This window comes from Elgaria multicarinata, chromosome 2, assembly GCF_023053635.1.
Source record: "Elgaria multicarinata webbii isolate HBS135686 ecotype San Diego chromosome 2, rElgMul1.1.pri, whole genome shotgun sequence".
Classification (NCBI taxonomy): domain Eukaryota; kingdom Metazoa; phylum Chordata; class Lepidosauria; order Squamata; family Anguidae; genus Elgaria; species Elgaria multicarinata.
The window spans coordinates 5011701-5034293 of NC_086172.1; the positions used below are offsets into that span (position 1 = coordinate 5011701).

General features: G+C 42.3%; 1 protein-coding gene across 2 annotated transcripts in view; it reads right to left on the reverse strand.

The window, feature by feature from the left end:
- Positions 1-22593, reverse strand: part of MMUT (methylmalonyl-CoA mutase) — a 26174-nt gene continuing 3581 nt past the window's right edge. For both annotated transcript variants that reach the window (XM_063115949.1, XM_063115948.1), the window contains exons 3-13: positions 21786-22153; positions 21525-21682; positions 18546-18717; positions 16024-16272; positions 14770-14881; positions 12015-12130; positions 6559-6674; positions 3479-3610; positions 2274-2421; positions 1133-1300; positions 1-399 (exon numbers count right to left, since the gene is read on the reverse strand). In XM_063115949.1, coding sequence (XP_062972019.1) covers positions 271-399; positions 1133-1300; positions 2274-2421; positions 3479-3610; positions 6559-6674; positions 12015-12130; positions 14770-14881; positions 16024-16272; positions 18546-18717; positions 21525-21682; positions 21786-22153 — 1868 coding nt within the window. In that variant the 3' untranslated portion in view covers positions 1-270. The remainder of the gene's footprint in view (positions 400-1132; positions 1301-2273; positions 2422-3478; positions 3611-6558; positions 6675-12014; positions 12131-14769; positions 14882-16023; positions 16273-18545; positions 18718-21524; positions 21683-21785; positions 22154-22593) is intronic.

Below are 22593 nucleotides of genomic sequence, written 5' to 3' on the forward strand. Positions count from 1 at the left end.
TTTGAAAGCTGTTATAAGCAAAATTTATTTAATTTTTTATCCTTTCATTTTATTGAGCTATCTTTAATTAATAGATTTTATACACATTAGTCACAAAATGTTTCTCATATGTAATATTGCAGGCAATTTACCACTTTCTTAGAAAGCATAAGACAGAATCTGGCATGGTAGCTGATTTAATACGAATTCTCTCTCTCTTTTTTTAGCAACTGATCACATTGCATCACCACAAATTATACACTTTACCATGAGACATTAAATGACAGTGGTTTACATAGATTGCTGCCTCTTTTCCAGACGTTTCTCAATATCATCAAGAACTTGGACTGCTGCCTTTGGGATTCGGGTTCCTGGGCCAAATATACTGGAAACACCAGAGCCGTACAAGAAGTCATAATCCTATTTGGGGGATTAAGACACACATAAGACATACAGAGAAACCTGAGAATACACACTACAAGTTTAGAATTTAGTGGTGGCAGGCAGGATCGTGTGGCAGCACAGAAGGGAAAGCCGGGGGCGGGGAGGTCCAGGGCAGGCCAGAACAATGATGCCCCCTCCACAGCTCAAACCCCACTGTGCATAGGACAGTCCTGGTAACTGTAGATTGTTTAAAATATTTTGGGAAATCTGCGATCTTGGCTGTAGATACTACCCTACCAAAAACAAAGAGAGAAAGAACTTGCAAATTATCACTTCTGTCCTGAGATTATAACTTTTGCCAAGTTCAGCAGTTGTATCAAGACCAAGAATTCCAAAGTAGAAAACAGATGCTGGGGGGAAAAATCTATCAACATCTGTAGATTAAATTGGTTCCTCTATTCATTCCTTAAAATATTTATGAATATTTTAAAATTTAAAAGTATTTTAGGATGATTTATGGTTGCATTATTGGACTTAAAAAGCATTGTAATTAAAGCTACAAAAATTCACAGAACAACATTGCTACAAAACACCCTCTTGGAGTTATTTTTTTTTATTCCGGTGGGAGAGAGCTTTGCAGTTGCACCTATAAAGCTTTCTAAAACCAACTACTACTTCCACATTTGCTGAAGAATTAACAGATTTCAGTGGCTAGGTGTTGTGCAAAAAAGCCTTCAGTTGCAGATTGGCAACAGATTGTGCACAGTACCTGAGGAGGGATGACGCCTCCACACATAACAAGAATGTCTGGGCGGCCGAGGGCATTCAGCTCTTTGATGAGTTCAGGAACAAGTGTTTTGTGTCCGGCAGCTAGCGTGCTCACACCTACACAATGCACGTCAGCGTCTACCGCCTGCTGGGCCACTTCGCGGGGTGTCTAAGCAGAGATAGCAAATGAAGTGCCAAAGAATGTGAGAAGCAAGAATCTATAAACTGAAACACCATATGCAAACTATGCTTCCACCCCACCACCCCCACCATAGACAAGAGCTATGACAGAACTCTTCACGCGTTGCTTTGCTGCTTAAAACTGCTTCCAGCGTTTTTATTAGAAGATATGTCCCACGCCTTACAAGATGTGAAAGTGTAACATGGAGAGAATAACATATCCGGCTGCCCACTGGGTCTTTTCCAATTTAGGGATTATGTAAAAACATCTCAGCAAAATAAATAGTGATTATTATATTGGGTGCGGCTAGTGAATTGAAGGGGTATCTATACATGCCCACAGTCTTTAATATGATCAACGAAGATTTGTTCATTCCCTCTCTGGCTTCTGAGAGTTCAGTGGGTACCGTTCATATTCTTTAATTTTGAGTTGGTGACTGCATTCATATGTTACACTAAGTTATGAATTATGAATTAATAAACCAGAATGTAAATGAACAATTATTTACTGTGCCCAAACAAGCCAAGATTGTAAACCATCTTTAAACCAGAGTTGTCGTTGGTTATGAACCCTGGCTTGTTTGAGTGCAATAAATCTTATCACTGGGTTCAAATGTTACACAAAGTTCCAAAGTTGTAATATTTTTTAAACAGGAAAACTGAGGATGTCGAACCTATTAATTCAGTGCTCAAGTAGCACAATTATGGATGCATAAAATAAACATATAGAGTGAAGTGCAACCACAACAAAAGGAATCAAGTATAACATTTCACTGGGAAATTACTATCCTTTTTTCAAGTATGAGATTATCTTAATTATTAGTAAAGAGAAAATTAAATAGTATTCCTCTTTAAAATTAGCTTATGAAAAGCATGCACAACTAATGAAATTTTGGTGAATCAGCATTTACAAGTGGAGAATATTTAAACAAATATTTAAATTAGGCTATGTGACTGAATACCTGGAACAGTGGGCCTATATCCACATCAAATCCAAGGTCAGCGAATCCGGTAGCAATCACTTTAGCTCCTCTGTCATGGCCATCCTGGCCCATTTTAGCCACAAGAAGACGTGGTCTACGACCTTCACATCCCATAAACTTGTTAACTCTGAGTTTCAAAAATGTTTAGAAATATTATAAGTAGAAGACACTTTTGGGTATCACCGTGAAAGTTGCTATGACTACAACTTAAAATACCGAATATTTAAATACTGGATGTTTTTTATGGTTTAACTGTTGTGAACCACCCAGAAAGCATTAGCTATTGGGCAGTACAGAAATGAAATGAATATCTATTATAGATATTCTGTAAGCAGTATGATACTTTAGTATTAGAATATACATACATACACACACACACACGTCTATTTATGGACACTGGGGCTGTTCACACAAAACACTTCCCCACACTCAGAGGTTGAGTATGGGTTGTTTTGAACTGTGGGTTGTTTGTTGGGTTCAGCGTGTTGTCTGAACATAGCTAGGGTTGCTTGTAAACCATGCAGTGTGGCTTATTTTCTTGAACAAGGTTTGTTGTTGGGTTGTTCAGAGTGCTTAACAACCCACCCTGTCTGCATTCAAACATGCTAACTCACCCTGCACAAAACGTCCTGCATTCTGACAACATGCCAACCCACAGTTGAAAACAACCAGCACTCAACCACTGAATGTGGGTTAGTGTGTTGTCTCAACAGCTCCTGTCACTTTCTCTCTTGTGAGCTTCATTTTAACACTTAACTGAGACTGAATCAAAACAAACTAGGGACTGTGACTGAAGCATAAAAAGAGGACATAACTTCACTGAATCCTTAGATGCAAAATTAACTGAGATCACTTTATCATTCAAATAAATGGCTTCTAAGGGTTTATATTGCTGAATTTTCAAATATTTCCCAAAGGCTTTAATATAATAAATATGCAGTGTGAACACAATGAACTTGCTTGTTTAATACAACTGACAAGAAATTAAGTTGGAAACCTACATAGAAATGTACAAAGATATAACAGCTTTAAGATAATTCTTTGACTTTACAAAGTTTGGAAGTATTACAATTTTTTTAAAAAAAGTGGTTGGTCTATTTAGCCAATAAAATTGGAGAGGATAGACAGAAGAAATTACAGAATCTGAGTCAACTTCATATAATAGTTTTAACAGCATTTCTTACCTATTGAGAGCTTGAGAAATTTCATCACTCTCCCCAAACTCTTGACGGTATGCTCCACTCACCATGCGATCACTGGCTTTATGCTCACCAAACTCTTTTTTCATTGCATCTGTTATTTCACCAACGGTACACCTGAAGAAAATTTACAAATATTTGATTTGCTTCTTCCGAGGTGAGTACAGCCAATCAAAATACAGCACAGCTTTCATTGACAACTGTTTAATTATTTTCTATCAGTATAATAAAATAGTATAGTTCTATCAGTATAATAAAAGGGGTTGAAACTGCTGGCAGAATGGATTTCTCCTCCCTCCTACAGCGCTCCCTTCTGGAGGTTTGGGGAGCTCTCTGGAGCAGATGGGAGGAATGTGGGGGGCAGGGAGGCTGCCACTCAAAAATCCTTCTGATACTGAAATCCTCAATACAGATTCTGCTAAATATGTAACCCCTTTCCCTATGCATCTGCCCACATGACAAGTCTCCACAGCAACATTCATTTTCCACACAGCTAGCCAAAAACTAGTAATACACAGGCATGAAGACTTACAAGAGGCACATGACAAGCTGATTATATATGCTGTCCCCCACCACCACACCACTGCTGTAACTACATATGAAACCAGCCTGTGTAACATTGTTGAATACAGCTGCCTAGGATGTGCTGGACTTTGGCACAAAGGAATTTTCAAAGCTGAAGAGGTGTTTCTGGAAATGCATCGACACACGTCTTGCTAATGGCACTGAACACTTAACACAGGACACCATCAAGAGGCCTCTCTCAGACAAAGCCAAGGACATGTTTGGCACATGCAAATGTTTTTTCCTCAAGCAAAAATAAAAGGTCGTCTCCTTTTAATTACCAAAAAACGTAGAAGGAACGGATTACTTTTTGAGCAGCAACTTGTTTTTCTAAAAGTGGAAAAACTAACGTATGATTCAATCTCTACATGGCAGTAACAACTGCAGGCATTATCACCTCCCTTTGGTGCATCCCTGTGGGGCTGGGCAGCAAAGCTACTGCAGGTTTTGAAAAGGCTCCACACCCTGAACCAGGGGCCTATCTAAATGAGCAATTTACTCTGGCACTCCTGTTTCTCAGCCTCTTTATTTATTTATTGCATTTATATACCGCCCCATAGCCGAAGCTCTCAACAGTAATCATTACAACTAATATACAAAGTTGAAAAACATAAAAAGCATAAACACAGTATCCTTATCCTAATGTGTCATTAGTGACACATGATGCATCCACCACTTTGCAGGAACAGCGTGGTTTCCTGCGGCTCAGGATGGCGGGTGTGCCCAGGGGTGCGTTTCAGTCCTACGTCACCGCTGCGGGAAGCCCCTTTGCTTTGGTTTTTTTCCTGCCTCACTCATTCACAGCTGCAGGGCTAAACATGTCTACTCCGAAGTAACCCTCACTGACTTGTACTGCACTTACTCAACGCTGAGAGAGAGGGGTGAGAAAGGCTATTGTTCTGAGTCTGCGCCTATCCCGCTGTGTGAAGCATTGCTACAAGGTTAATGAGTTTCAAAGGTGCTCTGTTTTTCCCCAAATGAGCCTGTGCTTTGGGATGACTTCTGTTCCGTGGAAATCTCCACTTCTTCTCTGGAAACAGCCCAGTAAACATGCCAACTTGGAAATAATTCCCATGGACTTGCACTGAAGTTCCAGCTACAGAAGTACAGATTGGTGGAAAATAAAAAGGCTGGTCTGGTCTGGGGGCTGGTGAGTCCTCCTCCTTCCAGGGAAGGGCTTCTGGGGAGCCTGGGGTGCTGCTGCAGTGGGAGAAAGGGGTGCAGCAAATCCTCCGCTGCACCCCCCACTCTCGGACCCCAAGGCTAGGCTGCTCCTGCTGAGCCCGCTGCTGCTCACTGCCGCTGAAGAGAGGAAGGCGCACGCAGCTGCCCACAGCTGCCCCGCAACCTGGGCATTGACTTTCACTGCAATTAGGAGCATGGCTGAGAGAGGAGGGGCAAAGCATGTAGGACTTATTTGGGGTTTTTTTTGTTTGTTTTTTCGAAAGCTTGTTGATGCTGTGAGGCTCCACTCGTCTGCCATGCCAAAGCGGATATCCCACTGGAATTGGCTCTGTGTACTGAGGAAGGAGCAAATCTGATTTCTTGAAAACACAGTTTAAAACAGAATCAAGTTCCAAAGCGTTCCCATCTAGACAGCCCCCAGGACTTGCTGTTGCCTGGAAACAGCCTCAAGGGATTTTGTTGTTTATTCGTTCAGTCACTTCCGACTCTTTGTGACTTCATGGACCAGCCCACGCCAGAGCTTTCTGTCAGCCGTCGCCACCCCCAGCTCCCCCAAGGTCAAGTCCGTCACCTCCAGAATGTCATCCATCCATCTTGCCCTTGGTCATCTTCCTTTTGCCTTCCACTTTCCCTAGCATCAGCATCTTCTCCAGGGTATCTTGTCTTCTCATTATGTGGCCAAAGTACTTCAGTTTTGCCTCTAATACCATTCCCTCAAGTGAGCAGTCTGGCTTTATTTCCTGGAGTATGGACTGGTTTGATCTTCTTGCAGTCCAAGGCACGCTCAGAATTTTCCTCCAACACCACAGTTCAAAAGCATCTATTTTCCTTCGCCCAGCCTTCCTTACGGTCCAGTTACTACGGGGAATACCATTGCATATCCTCAAGGGATATGCTTTACTTAAACGGCCCACAGAGGGAGCCTGAGGAGGAGAGTATGAAGGGGCAACAGGTCTCTCCTACTCCGTATTTATGCTAAGGGTGCTTCTGTACCCCTTTTCCCTAATTCAAGGATTATTTTACGTATAAAATGTGTTGCCTTTCTATTCTGGTCCTCCAAGGATTTCAGAGCTGTGATTTAACTTCATAATCCCCGGTGGAACCATGAAGGTTGAAAGATAGTGACTTTCCAAGACCACTCAGTGAAATTCTTAGCTATATCTGGATTGAAGCTATGCTTTAACACACCCAAAACCATAATTCTAGCCACACCCTTTCATGAATTATGAACCAATGAAGCGGGACCTCAGAGATCTAGTGCAGAGTCTAAAATGGATACTTAGGCCTTTGGTAAGTGCTCCATACTTTCCACATACCTTGCACGTGCTGCTTCCACTGCTAAGGCCAGCAAATTGCCTTGGCCCGTGGCAGCACATTCCGTTAGGGCAGTGAGGCAACCCTGGGCAGCTCCTTCATCTCTGCAAGCTTTCACCTTTAGGGAGAAGCACAAAATAAAACTGACTATACAACACTGAGGAATTATCACTACATCTCCTCCGTACCTTTGCAATGCCTTACTGACCTTGGCATGACTGTCATACAAATATTGTAAAGTGTCTAATAATTATTGTTAAAAAACAACAACCCTAAAAAGCAAATTGAACAGTGTGATTCTATTCAAAAGTAAGTCTCAGGGGGTTTAGTAGAGTGTGCAGAGGAGTCAGCCCAAAATTCTTTATTAATTTCATATTATCGCAAAGAGGGAATTTTGAACACTGCAACTCATTTTTCAACTCTCTTAAAAACAAGAACAGTGAAAATAAGAAGTCATGAGGCAAGAATAAAAACAGATGCAGGGAGCTCCAGACACTCTCAGCAGGATTCCACACTCCTTGTCTGAAAGCACGGAGCAATGATTCACACCCAAAATTCAAGGGGAACTTCAGAACAGAACGCAAAGGGACATGGCCTGAAACTCAAAAATAAGAAAACCCTGGTGCCAGCCCCAAAGCACTTGTATGGGTCTAACAGGCTCCCCCGTCACGGAACTTTCCTGACTTCTCTATTACCGATGAAACGGGACATACCGAGGCATCACTGTTAGCATACACACCCCATATGCCCAAAACTGGGTTCTGGAGCCAAGCAATTCAGCCTGCAATCACAGACTAAAACAAGTTTGGCATGGTTTGTGCAACCAAATGAAATTCTAACCATCAATATAAGCACTGAAATTCTTAACCTGCCCCATTCTTAAGGCCCCTGGAAGGTGGCAACACTTCAATTCAAAGAAAACATGCAAAAAATAGTACCACAGATAAACAACAGAACTTTCTTTATGGAAACCAGAAATGTAGGCTTCATTTATGAGTTCTCTTCAAATGTAAGGACACAATCCTATGCACTCCCATTAGAAGAAACATTCCTGGTTAGGAGGCTTCCGAGTATTCAATGCTCAGCTGGCAGGGGGAGGAGTGACAGAGATCATTTTCACCTCCCTTTTCACATTTCTTTCCTCCAGATGGGCCTTTGAACCCATCTGGAGGAGGCTCCCTGCCAGGGGCACGGCTGGGGCTGGAGAGGCCTCCCCTCTGAGGTCCTCCAAGGCTGTGTCTGCAACCTCAGAAAGCAGGCACTGCAGTTCTTTCCAGGGCAGCCGCGAGTGGTCGGCGGTGGGATCTGGCTACAATTGAATGAAGTGAGATACGGCAGCTGCTGAAACATTATGAACTACTTTGTTGTTGTTGTTGTTTATTCGTTCAGTCGTTTCCGACTCTTCGTGACTTCATGGACCATCCCACGCCAGAGCTTTCTGTCGGCTGTCGCCACCCCTAGCTCCCCCAAGGTCAAGTCTGTCACCTCCAGAATATCATCCATCCCTCTTGCCCTTGGTCGGCCCCTCTTCCTTTTGCCTTCCACTTTCCCTAGCACCAGCCTCTTCTCCAGGGTATCCTGTCTTCTCATTATGTGGGCCAAAGTACTTCAGTTTTGCCTTTAACACCATTCCCTCAAGTGAGCAGTCTGGCTTTATTTCCTGGAGTATGGACTGGTTTGATCTTCTTGCAGTCCAAGGCACTCTCAGAATTTTCCTCCAACACCACAGTTCAAAAGCATCAATCTTCCTTCGCTCAGCCTTCCTTATGGTCCAGCTCTCGCAGCCATAGGTTACTACGGGGAATACCATTGCTTTAACTATGCGGACCTTTGTTGTCAGTGTGGTGTCTCTGCTCTTAACTATTTTATCAAGATTTGTCATTGCTCTCCTCCCAAGAAGTAAACGTCTTCTGATTTCCTGGTTGCAGTCAGCATCTGCAGTAATCTTTGCACCCAGAAATACAAAGTCTGTCACTGCCTCCACGTTTTCTCCCTCTATTTGCCAGTTATCAATCAAGCTGGTTGCCATAATCTTGGTTTTGTTGAGGTTTAACTGCAACCCAGCTTTTGCACTTTCTTCTTTCACCTTTGTCATAAGGCTCCTCAGCTCCTCCTCGCTTTCAGCCATCAAAGTGGCGTCATCTGCATATCTGAGATTGTTAATGTTTCTTCCTGCGATTTTAACTCCAGCCTTGGATTTGTCAAACCCAGCAGGTCGCATGATGTGTTCTGCATACAAGTTGAATAGGATGAACTACTTAAGAACGTTTAAAATACTCACAAGTGTTGTTGTTATTGTTTTTTTAAATCAGCACACAAAGCCTAGAGAGATATAGGGTTGTGTGCTGTTCATGAGACAGCCTTCAGTGAAGAAAGGAGTAGACAGCAGCTGCTTATCTCAGAGTGTGTGTATCTGAATATTATGTTAATAGCAGGTGGTGTGAATGGCAGAGTAAGAGAGACTATAGGGTGAAATGGACAGAGAAGCACTTGAATATACAGATGGGGGTATTGAACATTTACATGTGACTGTACTGTGACATGCCTATCTCCATCAACAAACTGGAAGTGTTATTGGTGATGGACTGCTCAGTTATTCTGCAAAGCCTATACTGTAGTTGGAGCATTTCACCTTTACCCATGTAGCAGGGACTACCATGCACTGAAAATGGAGGAGCCAAATAGTAGCTGGCCCCAGAAATTCAAGAGAATTAAGATGGTGGCCTTGTTGAAAGCATGTGGGTTAGAATAAATGGAGGAAGGAATAAAAACAAGACTGTGCCTGGAGTCCAACCACCTGACCAAGGAGAAGAGGTGGATGATGCGTTCAAAAAGGAAATTGCAGATATTTCAAGGAAGCATGAAGTAGTAGAAATTGCCCTGATATCTACTGGAAGGTAAACTCTGCCAAACGTGTTTTGCCTTGTTGACAACCTTCTCCTTCAGAGGATGGAGGAAACAACAAGGAAATCAGCCATCCTTGATTGATTCAGACCAATAGGGATGAGTTGGTGGATGAGGTGAAAATAGCATGGACTTGGCGGGGGGGGGGGGGGAGGACGGGACTGACCACATCATGTTTGATTTTAAAGGAAACTAATGCTGCGCGTAGTCAAGCATATACCTTGGACTTCAGGAAAGCTGATTTTGATAAACTCAGAGCAATGTTAAGTGGGACTCCATGGCAGGAAAACCTAATAAGACTAGGAGGTTGAGAGGGATGGGAGTTCCTAAAAAAGAAGATACTAAAGGCACAATCTGAAGCAATCCCAGTGAGGAAAAAAAGACAATCTGGCTAAAAACTTAGCAATGACCTGAAAACAGGAAACATATAATAGATAGAAGAGTTGTAGGCTTAAGTCCCAGGAAGGCAGATTGAACATCAGGAAAAAACTTCCTAACAGTCAGAGCAATCAGGCAGTGGAACCAACTGCCTAGGGAGGTGGGGGGTGCTTCCATCGCTGGAGGCGTTCAGAGACTGGGCAGCTGTCGGTCAGAGACGCTTTAAACGGGATTCCTACCCGGCGCAAGGAAGGGGTTGGACTCAAGGGCTCCTTCCAACTCTGTGATTTGAGTGGCACTTTGCCAGATAGGGGGAAAAGAGAAACCAAGCTCTGCCAAACAATATGGGGATTCCTTCATGTGCGTTTACTGTTCTCTTGTGTGAGGAAGGATTTTGTCTGCGACTAAGAGATTTCACTGGGAATTCCCTAGTTCAAATTTTGGCCACAAACTAACAAGCTGGCTTTAGGCAAACCATTATTCTCAGGCTCAACCCTCCCTCAGCCCTAACGTTGTCCCTATCTTCAAAAAGGGCAAAAAGGAGGAACCTGGGAACTACAGACCAGTCAGTCTGACATCCATCCCTGGGAAAATTCTGGAGCAGATTATAAAGAAGTCAATCTGTAAGCACCTTGAAAACAATGCAGTGATCACTAGAAGCCAACATGGATTTGTCAGGAACAAGTCCTGTCAGACTAATTTGATCTCATTTTTTGATAAGGTAACCTCCCTTCTGGACTGTGGGAATGCTGTGGACGTCATATATCTTGACTTCAGCAAAGCTTTTGACAGTGCCCCATGATATTCTGATTAACAAACTAGCTAAAAGAGGGTTAGATGGAACAACTATTAGGTGGATTCACAGTTGGCGACAGAATCCACCTCAAAGAGTACTTATCAATGGAACCTTCTCAAACTGGGGAGAGGCAACGAGTGGGGTGCCGCAGGGCTCAGTCCTGGGCCCAGTGCTCTTCAACATTTTTATTAATGATTTGGACGAGGAGGTGCAGGCAACGCTGATCAAATTTGCAGATGACACCAAATTGGGTGGGATAGCTAATACCCTGGAAGACAGAAACAAACTTCAAAGTGATCTTGATAGGCTGGAGTGCTGGGCTGAAAACAACAGGATGAAATTTAATAGGGATAAATGCCAAGTTCTACATGTAGGAAATAGAATCCAAAGGCACAGTTACAACATGGGGGATACTTGGCTTAGCAATACTACAAACAAGAAGGATCTTGGAATTGTTGTAGACTGCAAGCTGAATATGAGCCAACAGTGCAATATGGTTGCAAGAAAGGCAAATGCTATTTTGGGCTGCATTAATAGAAGTATAGCTTCCAAATCACGTGAGGTACTGGTTCCTCTCTATTTGGCCCTGGTTAGGCCTCATCTAGAGTATTGCGTCCAGTTCTGGGCTACACAATTCAAGAAGGACGCTGACAAGCTGGAGCGTGTTCAGAGGAGGGCAACCAGGATGATCAGGGGTCTGGAAACAAAGCCCTATGAAGAGAGACTGAAAGAACTGGGCATGTTTAGCCTGGAGAAGAGAAGATTGAGGGGAGACATGAGAGCACTCTTCAAATACTTGAAAGGTTGTCACACAGAGGAGGGCCAGGATCTCTTCTCGATCCTCCCAGAGTGCAGGACATGGAATAACGGGCTCAAGTTAAAGGAAGCCAGATTCCAGCTGGACATCAGGAAAAACTTCCTGCCTGTTAGAGCAGTACGACAATGGAATCAGTGACCTAGGGAGGTTGTGGGCTCTCCCACACTAGAGGCATTCAAGAGGCAGCTGGACAAGCATCTGTCAGGGATGCTTTAGGGTGGATATTGAGCAGGGGGTTGGACTCGATGGCCCCTTCCAACTCTGCTAGTCTATGATTCTATGATTTCTTCTACCAGTTTGCACAGGGTGTGTGTGTGTGTGTGTAATACTGGCCTACCTTACAGGGCTGTTGTACAGGTTACTAAGGTAATATTTGTGAAGCATTCTAACCACTTGAGATAATTATATAAATTCTCATAATTAAATACCCATTATTATTATTAAGTAATTCGGTCCTAAGCATAAGCATCTTCAACTTCATTTGGTTTGGTATGACAAAGTGATAAAACAAAGAAATCAATATTCCTTTACCTCTTAAAATCTCTGCAATATGAATACTTTACCTTTTTGAGTTTTTCAATCTGCTTGTTACGGACTGAAGTATTATCAATTGCCAAAACTTCAACAGTCTCTTCTTTTTCTAACTGGTACTTATTTACTCCAACAATTACTTCTGAACCTGTAGAGAATATATTTATGGAATATAACTTTTAAAAATAGTGTTTGCTATTCTGTTTCTGGCGAGCCACAAGATGGTCAGTTTCCAAAAACAAAGCAACCCCCTCCCCCTCCCCCTCCATAACTTAACATTTTTCACATTTTGTATTGACATTCAAAACATTTCATTATTTCGATTTAGACCAGCTTAAAACTGCAATGTTCTCATGCAGGTCAGTGTGTTATGAGCCATGTGTAGAACCATGTGGAAGCTGGACAAGCATCTGTCAGGGATGCTTTAGGGTGGATTCCTGCACTGAGCGGGGGGGGTTGGACTCGATGGCCTTGTAGGCCCCTTCCAACTCCACTATTCTGTGATTCTATACGCCCCAAACAAAAGGTCTGCCACATTTAAGGCACAATCCTACTAGATTGCTGCCTGCTAGAGGGAACCCTCTGATCTTGGGAAGTTTCCGAGAATCCTATTACCTGCCAGGTTTCTGGCAATAGGGTGGAAGGAGCAATCGAGACAGATTTTACCTCTCTGCCCTCCTTTACAGTGTTTTCAACTAGATGGGCCTCTGAGGCCAACCAGTGGAGTGGCACTGCCAGGGGCAGGGTTTCAGAGGCCTTGACCTCTCCCCTCCCTCCCCCAACACGCCCCTTCCCTCCCTCCCTCTTCTCCAATCTCAGGTGAAATGCTCAGGGGAAGGGAAGATCCACAATCCAGTCTCCTCCTCTGAGGCCAGGGCTCTGTGCCCAGCCTCGGAGAAGGAAATCCACACTGACTAAATGAGGATTTTTGGTCTTTCCTTATCCCACTACTTCCACTGAAAATGCTACTTGCCCCTTAGGTGGGGCTTTCACTGCATGATAATATAAACTGTTGAAGAGGAGCTAGAATGTGTATGCAGAACAACTAAAAGGAAGCTCTGCTGCACTACAATTTCCCACATTTGGAATTGCTCCAAATCCCAAGTATAATTTGAATTTGGGTGGCCAAATCACCTCCTTTCAGTAAAGAAGGAATCCCAGACTCTGGGGCATCCCTACTCTTGACAGGGGAGTCAAAGATGATGCTTGTTGCTTTATCGTTTTATAAGACTTTATCACGTATGTAGTATTTTTCAATTTATCTTAAAAATAAAGCATGTAATTCTTTCATAGAAATGTGCTCGACATATTTAATGGATTATCAATTAAATTTAGGGGACTAAGGATGCAATGCTATGCACACTTACCTGGGAGTAAGCTCCAATGAACACAGTGGCACTTACTAACGTAAAAAATCTTTAACTAAAAGCTCTATAATATAGCTACAGTTGAGTAATTTGGCCATTCATCCAATTTGTGAATTTTATCCACTTACTCACTTCAAAGTCTTGTTTTAACAACAATCCAGCCTGATTTTAAGACTCAGTAATGATTTTCAATAGCTAAAAAACTGAAAGTGATAAGAGGTTTAAACTGAAGCTAGCACGTGAAGTTGTGTTTATGATTTCCCACTCTCTTATTTTAGCCTTTTCCAGAACAGAATGTAATCTAAGGGTTTTTTAATTGTTGTAAACCGCCCAGAGAGCTTCGGCTGTGGGGTGGTATATAAATGTAATTAAATAAATAAATAAATAAATAAATAAAATAATCTCACTGGCTCTTCCCTTTCCTGGGCAATTGCTTTTTCATCACAGAGAGAATGGCTGTTACAAAGGAGGATCTGAACATTCCCACATGACTGTTGACCATGATAATTCAGTGTGGATGTCTCATGTATTCTTTTTCTTAAAATTTAAGTCTGTACATGTGAAGTACAGAAGATGACATGGACCTGCAGATGTTTCTAACAATCTGTCACGATCTGGGGCGTGGTTGGCAGGGTCCTTAGGCAGGAATGCCGGGGCCAGGATGGATGGAGACGGAACCGGCTTGGGCAGTTGGAATACTGGTGAAGCAAGCTGGGAGTGAGGCACAGGTCTTGGGTGGCAGAGTCCAACAAAGGACCAGAGGCAGATCCAGGAAACAGGCACAAAGTCAGACACAAGTTCAGAATTTAAGCAGGGGCCAGAGGCAGAAGAGAAGTCCAGTCAACAAGCAGGCAAGGTCCAGGCAGGGATCAAGGCAAGAGTCAGAGTCCAGGAGGGACAGAGTCCAAACAAGGGCCAGAGGCAAAAGTCGATCCTCGAAGGCAAAGCAAGGTTCAGGCATGTACCAGATAGCAAAGGGGCAGAGGTGTGGTTGAGACGATCAAGAGGTCCAGCGAGGTGAGATCTGTGGTAGCAAATGGTCAGGAACTGGCTGCAGCTAGCATGAGAGACCGTGTTGCTGTGGCAAAGGCTGAAGGTGAAATGCAGCTCTTATATAGGCCTTTCCTGGCAGCTCCCAGCTGTTCCGTATGAGCCCACCTGGGAGTGCCTGCTGGTCTGGGCCTGAACCCTGTAAGGCTTTACCAGCCAGGGCTCGCATCCTGGTTAAATGCAAAGCTGCTGCCAGATGGTGCTGCAGGGCAGATCCTGATACAATCTTAGGAACAGTACATGTATCCTATAAGATAGTTATAAAAGTTACTGTAATTTAGGATAAATTCTGATTGTGTGCAGGATTACAGCCCCACTGAGCTAAATGTGTACATTGTATTTAAATAGTATACTCTTTCACTTTCCTTACCGGAATCAATCCTGGCTTGTCTTCGAGCAGCACACTCTTCAATTCGGAGTTTTGGTATTCCTTCAGCTACAGCTTTGGCCATTCCACCCATTTCTTCAATCTCATTAATGAGCTAAGAGATAACAAAGTTTGTGTATGGTTAAGGACCTTAAATATATGGCTACTGTCTAGTGATAAAAGCATGTATGGAACACTATCTAGCCCAGGGATAGGCAACCTTTTTAGGCCTACGGGTTTATTTGACGTTTTGAAAAAGTGTCCCCAGGTGCGACTACAAATTGATGTGGGAGGCAAAATGTTGTGAGCATGCCCCACTTTCTGTATTATCACTTTTCTTGCCCCATGCTCCAGCTGCTTTTTCACATGGGACTTTTGTCCCAATTCTAAAGAAATCTGTGGAGCGATATTGCTCCACTGACTTTAACTGGATTAGGGAAAATGGGCTCCTGCTGAATAACAGATGGGGGTGGGAGGGGGGAGAAGAAGCCTAGCCTCACTGAGGACCTTTGTTGCCCCAAAAGTCCTTGATGGGTAGTGGGCTACCATACTCAGGCCGCTTTTGGCAGGGCAATCTTTTCCAACTTCCTGCATTGAGCAGGGGGTTGGACTCAATGGCCTTATAGGTCCCTTCCAACTCTACTATTCTATGAACTATTAAATCAATGCAGCAAAATCACTCCACATTGACTTCAATAGAAGTAGGGGAAAGTTAGTTGTGGGCACACTCTGGGGTTTTGGTGGGTGGTCTTGCACCAGCAGCAGCATTGCTGACCCCTGATCTTCCCCCATTACTTACTTTGGGGTGGGGGAAGATAGTTGCAGGGCAACTAGTTACTAAGATGGACAGATGCCAGCACTGCCCCACAGAAGACATTTGAAACTGGCTCTAATTCAAAATGGAAAAATTCACAGCTCTGATTCATTCAGCTCGTGCACAAAGAGTTTCCTTTTGATGTATTACCTCTGTATGAATAACATGTATTCTTACGTCTACATCCAGAAAAGCCCCAATACAGCACAATAATAAATATTTTGTATTTAAAGGGGTGTGTGTGTGTGTTTAAGTGATTTCTTAAGTCGGAAGAATATTAGTAGAAATCTTATTTGGTATTTTTTATTAAATCTTCATGTTCTACTCTATTTGAATTACCATCTTTTCAAATGGCATTTCTTTAGACTATAAATATTTCTTCTGTTTGACGTTATCAACACCCTTCTTTCCTGTACCACACGTCCCCCAGCTGAACAACTGACCTTTAAAGCAGCTTCATACACATCATTGGTGAGAGATTCCATCAGAAATGACCCGCCCCATGGGTCTGCGACTTTAGGTATGCCAGACTCTTCCTGTATTATAATCTGGGTATTCCTGGCAATTCTAGCACTTTTCACTGTTGGCAAACCCAAAGCTTCATCAAATGAATTTGTATGCAAGGACTGAGTACCTCCAAACACAGCTGCCATTGCCTCAACTGTAGTGCGGATGATATTATTATAAGGATCCTAAAAGGAAAATAAAAAATGTTTGTAAGGAATAAAGAGATTACCATGCAGCACACACTGCCTTTGTTGTAGACCACTGAGTCTTGTTGTATTGAGTCTAGTGTTTGTTGTACTAGAATTGGATGTGTTATATCCAGGAAGCTTCAATAAATTCAGAAATAAAAAGTGCATGCATACAAACATAACTAGATTGGCAGAGTTACTTTTTTGTTGTTTATTCGTTCAGTCGCTTTCGACTCTTCGTGACTTCATGGACCAGCCCACACCAGAGCTTTCTGTCGGCCGTTGCCACCCCTAGCTCCCCCAAGGTCAAGCCTGTCACCTCCAGAATATCATCCATCCATCTTGTCTTTGGTCGGCCCCTCTTCCTTTTCCCTTCCACTTTCCCTAGCATCAGCATCTTCTCCAGGGCGTCCTGTCTTCTCATTATGTGGCCAAAGTACTTCAGTTTTGCCTTTAATACCATTCCCTCAAGTGAGCAGTCTGGCTTTATTTCCTGGAGTATGGACTGGTTTGATCTTCTTGCAGTCCAAGGCACTCTCAGAATTTTCCTCCAACACCACAGTTCAAAAGCATCTATCTTCCTTCGCTCAGCCTTCCTTATGGTCCAGCTCTCGCAGCCATAGGTTACTACGGGGAATACCATTGCTTTAACTATGCGGACCTTTGTTGTCAGTGTGGTGTCTCTGCTCTTAACTATTTTATCAAGATTTGTCATTGATAACTATTTTATCAAGATCTGTCATTGCTCTCCTCCCAAGAAATAAATGTCTTCTGATTTCCTGGTTGCAGTCAGCATCTGCAGTAATCTTTGTGCCCAGAAATACAAAGTCTGTCACTGCCTCCAGGTTTTTTCCCTCTATTTGCCAGTTATCAATCAAGCTGGTTGCCATAATCTTGGTTTTTTTGAGGTTTAACTGCAACCCAGCTTTTGCACTTTCTTCTTTCACCTTCGTCATAAGGCTCCTCAGCTCCTAGCAAGATGAAAGTGTTTTGTGTTTTTATACTGGGTTGAGTCCTGATTTCACCCTTGCCAGAAGAAGCATCCCAAGTGGGGTTCCGCTCAGGAGACGCTCCCACTGACAGAAGGGTGGGTTGGGGGTATGGGAGTGGAAAGACAATTTTAATGATTCTCTTACCCTCCTTTAGCCAGTTGCATCCTCAAAATATCTGTTCCAGAGAGTTGGAGGACATTACAGAACCTATTTTCAGAGGGAGCAAATGGCTACAGGGGGAATCGGTTTCCCTTGAATTAGTTGCTACTCAACAAAACTATCTTCGAAAAAAAGCAAACATTAATATGTATAAAAACTTTCCCTATACAATGCTGCCACTGTGCTAGCAGGAACAGCTGACAGCACAATGGGAAACTAGCTGAAATGCCCACTTCAGGAATGGGGCAAGTCAGCAGAGCTGTCTTCTAGTTTTCTAGGTTGCACTAACAAATGCTAGTTACCGTGCTCGTGGTTGTTCCACTGGCAAGGGAAGCATTCTTAGTGCTAACCAACTGCCATCGCTGTGTACTGCACAAAGTAATTTGCAGGATGAGGCTGGCACTAAGTAAACAATGGCTGAAGAGACAGGTACAGAAAGCAAACGAACTGGAAATGCAATTAAAGGCTACAAATTTATTTATTACATTTCTATACCACCCAACAGCCAAATCTCTCTCTTGAAATAGGCACCCCTTGTTTGTTCAACAGAGCAGATGCCTTCTCCTAAGGATACCTGCCTATAAGAGATATTAAGCCATATTTGGGATTCCAGAGTGCCTAAATTTTGCCTTCTCCTACATTAATTTTGTTCACACATTTAAATATATTATGCCTAGTAAATATTTAAAAAGGAATTATATATGAATTGAATATCAGACTTTAGGACCTAAGTTCAGTATTGATAGATGCAAAAAATCCTAACACATATACAGGTACCATATTTCTTCGATTCTAAGACACACTTTTCCCCCCATATAAACATCTCTAAAAACGGGGTGCGTCTTAGAATCGCGGGTGTGATTATTATTGTTAGAATCAAAGCTTTTTTTCTGTTGGTGGTACTGAAATTAGTGTGTGTCCTACAATCGAAGAAATACGATACCTCCCTTATCCATTATATAAACAGGAGCAGTTAGAAGGCTCTGGAACTGATACAGGCTACTGGTTCACAACATTAGAAAAAGCAACATTGGTAAAGCAAACTAGTGAGCATGTACCAATATATTTACCCCTTTTAAGATTAGCTGTGTGGTAAATAATTGAAATTCAGATTCCAACCTGCTCAGTCAGTGACCATCCAGATGTCTGACAATGAGCTCTAAGGAGAAGTGATTTTGTGTCCTTCGGCTGAAACATTTTCTCTATTAAGTGAGCCCAAAGCCTTCTCCCAGCTCTTAGTTTAGCTATTTCCATGTAGAAGTTCATACCGATTCCCCAGAAGAAAGACAGCCTGCAATAAAAGCACACAGGGTCTTGTCCAGATAGAACAGGGAACAAATGGCACTGTGCATCATACAGTGCATATAAACTACAACACTCTTGAACCCAAAACAGAAAGATGTATTTGCCTGGTTGTGTCTGGGCTAGTAAAGGGACGGGTGACTTTTTACTAACAGCGTGACTGAAATTTCTAGTCATAACCAACCATCATTGCTTATAGGCCAATCTTTTCCAAAGGTATCCTGTGAACTCACCAGATAGCCATATTCACCATGAGGATGGAAATTATGTGTCCCAAATTTTGTGAGAAGGGAGCTGATTCTCAGTTTAGAATAGCAGTGTGATTCTAAAGTTCTCAGTTTAGAATAGCAGTGTGATTCTAAAGTTCTCAGTTTAGAATAGCAGTGTGATTCTAAAGTTCTCAGTTTAGAATAGCAGTGTGATTTTCTGGGCTTCTCTCCCTACAGTATGTATGACAAATGTCATTATGCCATCGAAAAAGTAGGAGGAAAATAAGGAATACATCAAGCTACCACTACCTTCTAAACATGTATATAGAGTTAGAAGCATGTTAGGTACTAACGCTAAAGGGTAAAACCTTGTTTTTAAAGAAAGAATGACAGAAAACATAGTGGACACGCTGTTCTTCAGTTCAAAGGATGGCCAATTTGCTCAGATTGTTTTCTTCAAGTTCCACCAAAAGCAACCAGACCTTGTACCAACTATTAGAACATTTATTTAAAAGAAATGATACATTCTGCCAAAGGTATCATATCAGAAACTATGCAATGTGTTCACATACCTATGATTGAATATTAAGAATTCACACTACAGATATTCTATCCCTTCTTCACCCCACCACCCTTGTTTACTCCTCGACAATTGGAATTCAGCAGTAAACTCTCTCTGAACAGGGTTTCATGTACCTAGAATGGTTAAAAGTCATTGATAGATCTCTATAAAGTTGTCTTATTCCCATTTAAAACCATCTAAGCTAGTAGCCATCACCACATCATGCATTAATGAATTCCATTCATTAAACTATGCACCTTTTTTTTAAGGAAAGATGAGGTGATATAAAACAGGCAATGAAAAACTTAGCTGCTTTGCACACTAATTCCCCTTTCCTGTATCTAAAACATTTTTACTACGCCTTGGTAGTTCATTTCATGCACTAGAAAACTAGAAAGTATTTTAACGGAGCGTCAGATGAAAAATAAAACAACAATAGAGCAGGATTAAGCAATCCTCCAGATGTTTGGAGTGATCAGCTCAACAGCATGGCCAATGCTTGGGGGTTATGAGGGGTGTAGTTCAAAACATCCGCAGGGTACCGGGTTTCCTACCCCTGGAACATGCCGCCCTGAGATCCTTGTGATATAGGGTGGGATACAAATGTAAAAAAACAACAGAAAAACTGCACTCTTGCATGCACTTGTTGCATATTAGTTGAGGTATTGCGTTAGTGCTGCCTTCTCCAACCTGATGTCCACCAGATGTTTTGGACTACAACTCCCAGAAAACCTAACTGTTGGCCATGCAGACCAGGGCTGATGGAAGCTGAACTGGAACGCGCTCTATGTGGGGCTGCCCTTGAAGCTGCTCCGGAAGCTGGAGCTAGTGCAGAATGCTGCATCTCGGCTGTTGTCTGGAGCTGCCCCTTTCCAGCATGTAACTCCTCTGCTGAGGGAACTGCACTGGCTGCCTATTTGCTACCGGGCCAGGTTGAAGGTTCTTGTACTTGTGTACAAAGCCCTAAACAACTTGGGACCAGGATACCTGAGAGAGCGCCTTCCCCCTTACCAACCTGCCTGGTCACTGAGGTCATCCGAGGGCCTGCTCCTGGTGGTTCCACATAGATCCATCCTCCGATTGGAATCCACCAGGGGAAGAGCCTTCAGCGTGGTGGCGCCCCTCCTGTGGAATTCCCTGCCTCTGGAGATCTGGCAGGCGCCAACCTTGTACTCCTTTCGGCGCCTCCTGAAAACATCTTTATTCCAAGATGCCTTTCTTTAACCTTGGATTACTGTTTTTGCTTCTTTTAAATTTTGTTTTAACTGTTTTTATTCTGTTTTTGTTTTCATTTTACCTTGTACACCGCTCTGAAATTTTTCTATGGGGAGCGGTATATAAATATTCTAAATAAATAAATAAGTAATAATACATCTGAAGGACACTGGGTTAAGGAATGCTGCCTTAGTGTAAAAGGAGTTGAAGGTTGTGTGCCCATCAGAAGTATTGCGCACAGACCATTTCTGGAACAAGGCTGGACAGACTACACATTTTAGCTGAAGAAAAGTGAAGTTGTCAAGCTTTCCACAGAAAAATGAGGTAAAACTCCTTGTCAATCTTTTTCACCATGCCACCCCTGGAACTGCAGCAAGACTAGCTAGAGTTTCAAGTTGAGGAACAACATCCTCTACTCATTACTTCGATAGCGAAGTCTAATTTTCGCACTTCTAAGTACTATTCTACAATTGTGATAAGAGCTCCAATAATTACTACAAGTCAGATCTTTAACGAACTATGATGACACCAGTTAAAAAAATAGGAATGCAATAGTTTGAGAGAAATCTTATCTGTATTAGATGAATGGTATAAATACTGGGGAAACGACTAGTGCAGAAGCACATTTAACAGAGTCCTAATGACACTAATTTACTATTTGTTTATCTACTACTCTAAGAGTTCACTACTTTTATAACAATTATACAGTCGAACTATTAACTGACTGCAACATATAGCAGCTTAGTTTGGAATTTATGCTCCTAGCTTGCAATTAAAGACTCGATTTCACAAGAAGTTGAATTATTCTACCTTGGTGCAAATTCATCAATGGTGAGACCAGCCTGAAGTCCAGTTCTGCAGTACTCCAATCCGTCAGCTATAGTATAAGCTAATTCCAAAATGGCATCAGCTCCAGCCTCCTGCATATGGTATCCACTTATGGAAATAGAATTAAATTTTGGCATGTGCTGCAAAAAAGGTGTAATTCTTAAAAAACTTTATTCTATAAGAATATTTAATACTTGAGAACCGCACATATATTAACGATAGTAACAGGTGCTAAAGCAATACCTTTGATGTGTATTGGAATATGTCAGCGATTATCCGCATTGATGGCTGTGGGGGGAAAATGTATGTGTTTCGAACCATGAATTCCTTCAGTATATCATTCTGTATTGTCCCTGTCAGCTTAGATTGAGGCACTCCTTGTTCTTCCCCAGTTACAATGAATGTAGCTAGGACAGGGATTACTGCTCCATTCATTGTCATCGAAACAGACATTTTCTCTAAAGGAATTCCATCAAAAAGAATCTTGGTATCTTCTACTGTATCAATGGCAACTCCAGCCATTCCGACATCACCACGAACTCGGGGGTTGTCTGAATCATAACCACGATGTGTTGCCAGATCAAAAGCAACAGATAAACCCTGCTGGCCAGCTAGGCCCCAAAAAAAGAGATTAACAGTAAAAGGGTTAAAATGTAAAATCTACACTTTGCAATTTTAATTCTGGGTCACACTTAGCCCCAGGTAGCATCTTATACTTTTCTCATTAACCATTCATTACTGCAACATTATTGTCCTTATTCTTAAAAAAAAAATCATAATCCTCACACTATAAAAGTTTTTGTGAATGGACAACAGCAAGTTAAGTGAAGGTGATAATAAATGAAATGAAAAAATAAATTCTGCTGCAAGAATCTGGTGAGGAAGGGAGTGATATAAATTAAACAGAAATCATATTCAACATCAAGACTGATAGGAATAAAATGGTAATACGGAGGGAAGAAGAGGCATGAGCACATGAACACATATGCCAAGTCCCTGGTCAGAGGTGACTTTTTCAACACACACCTTGCCTCATGTTCCGTCTCTCACC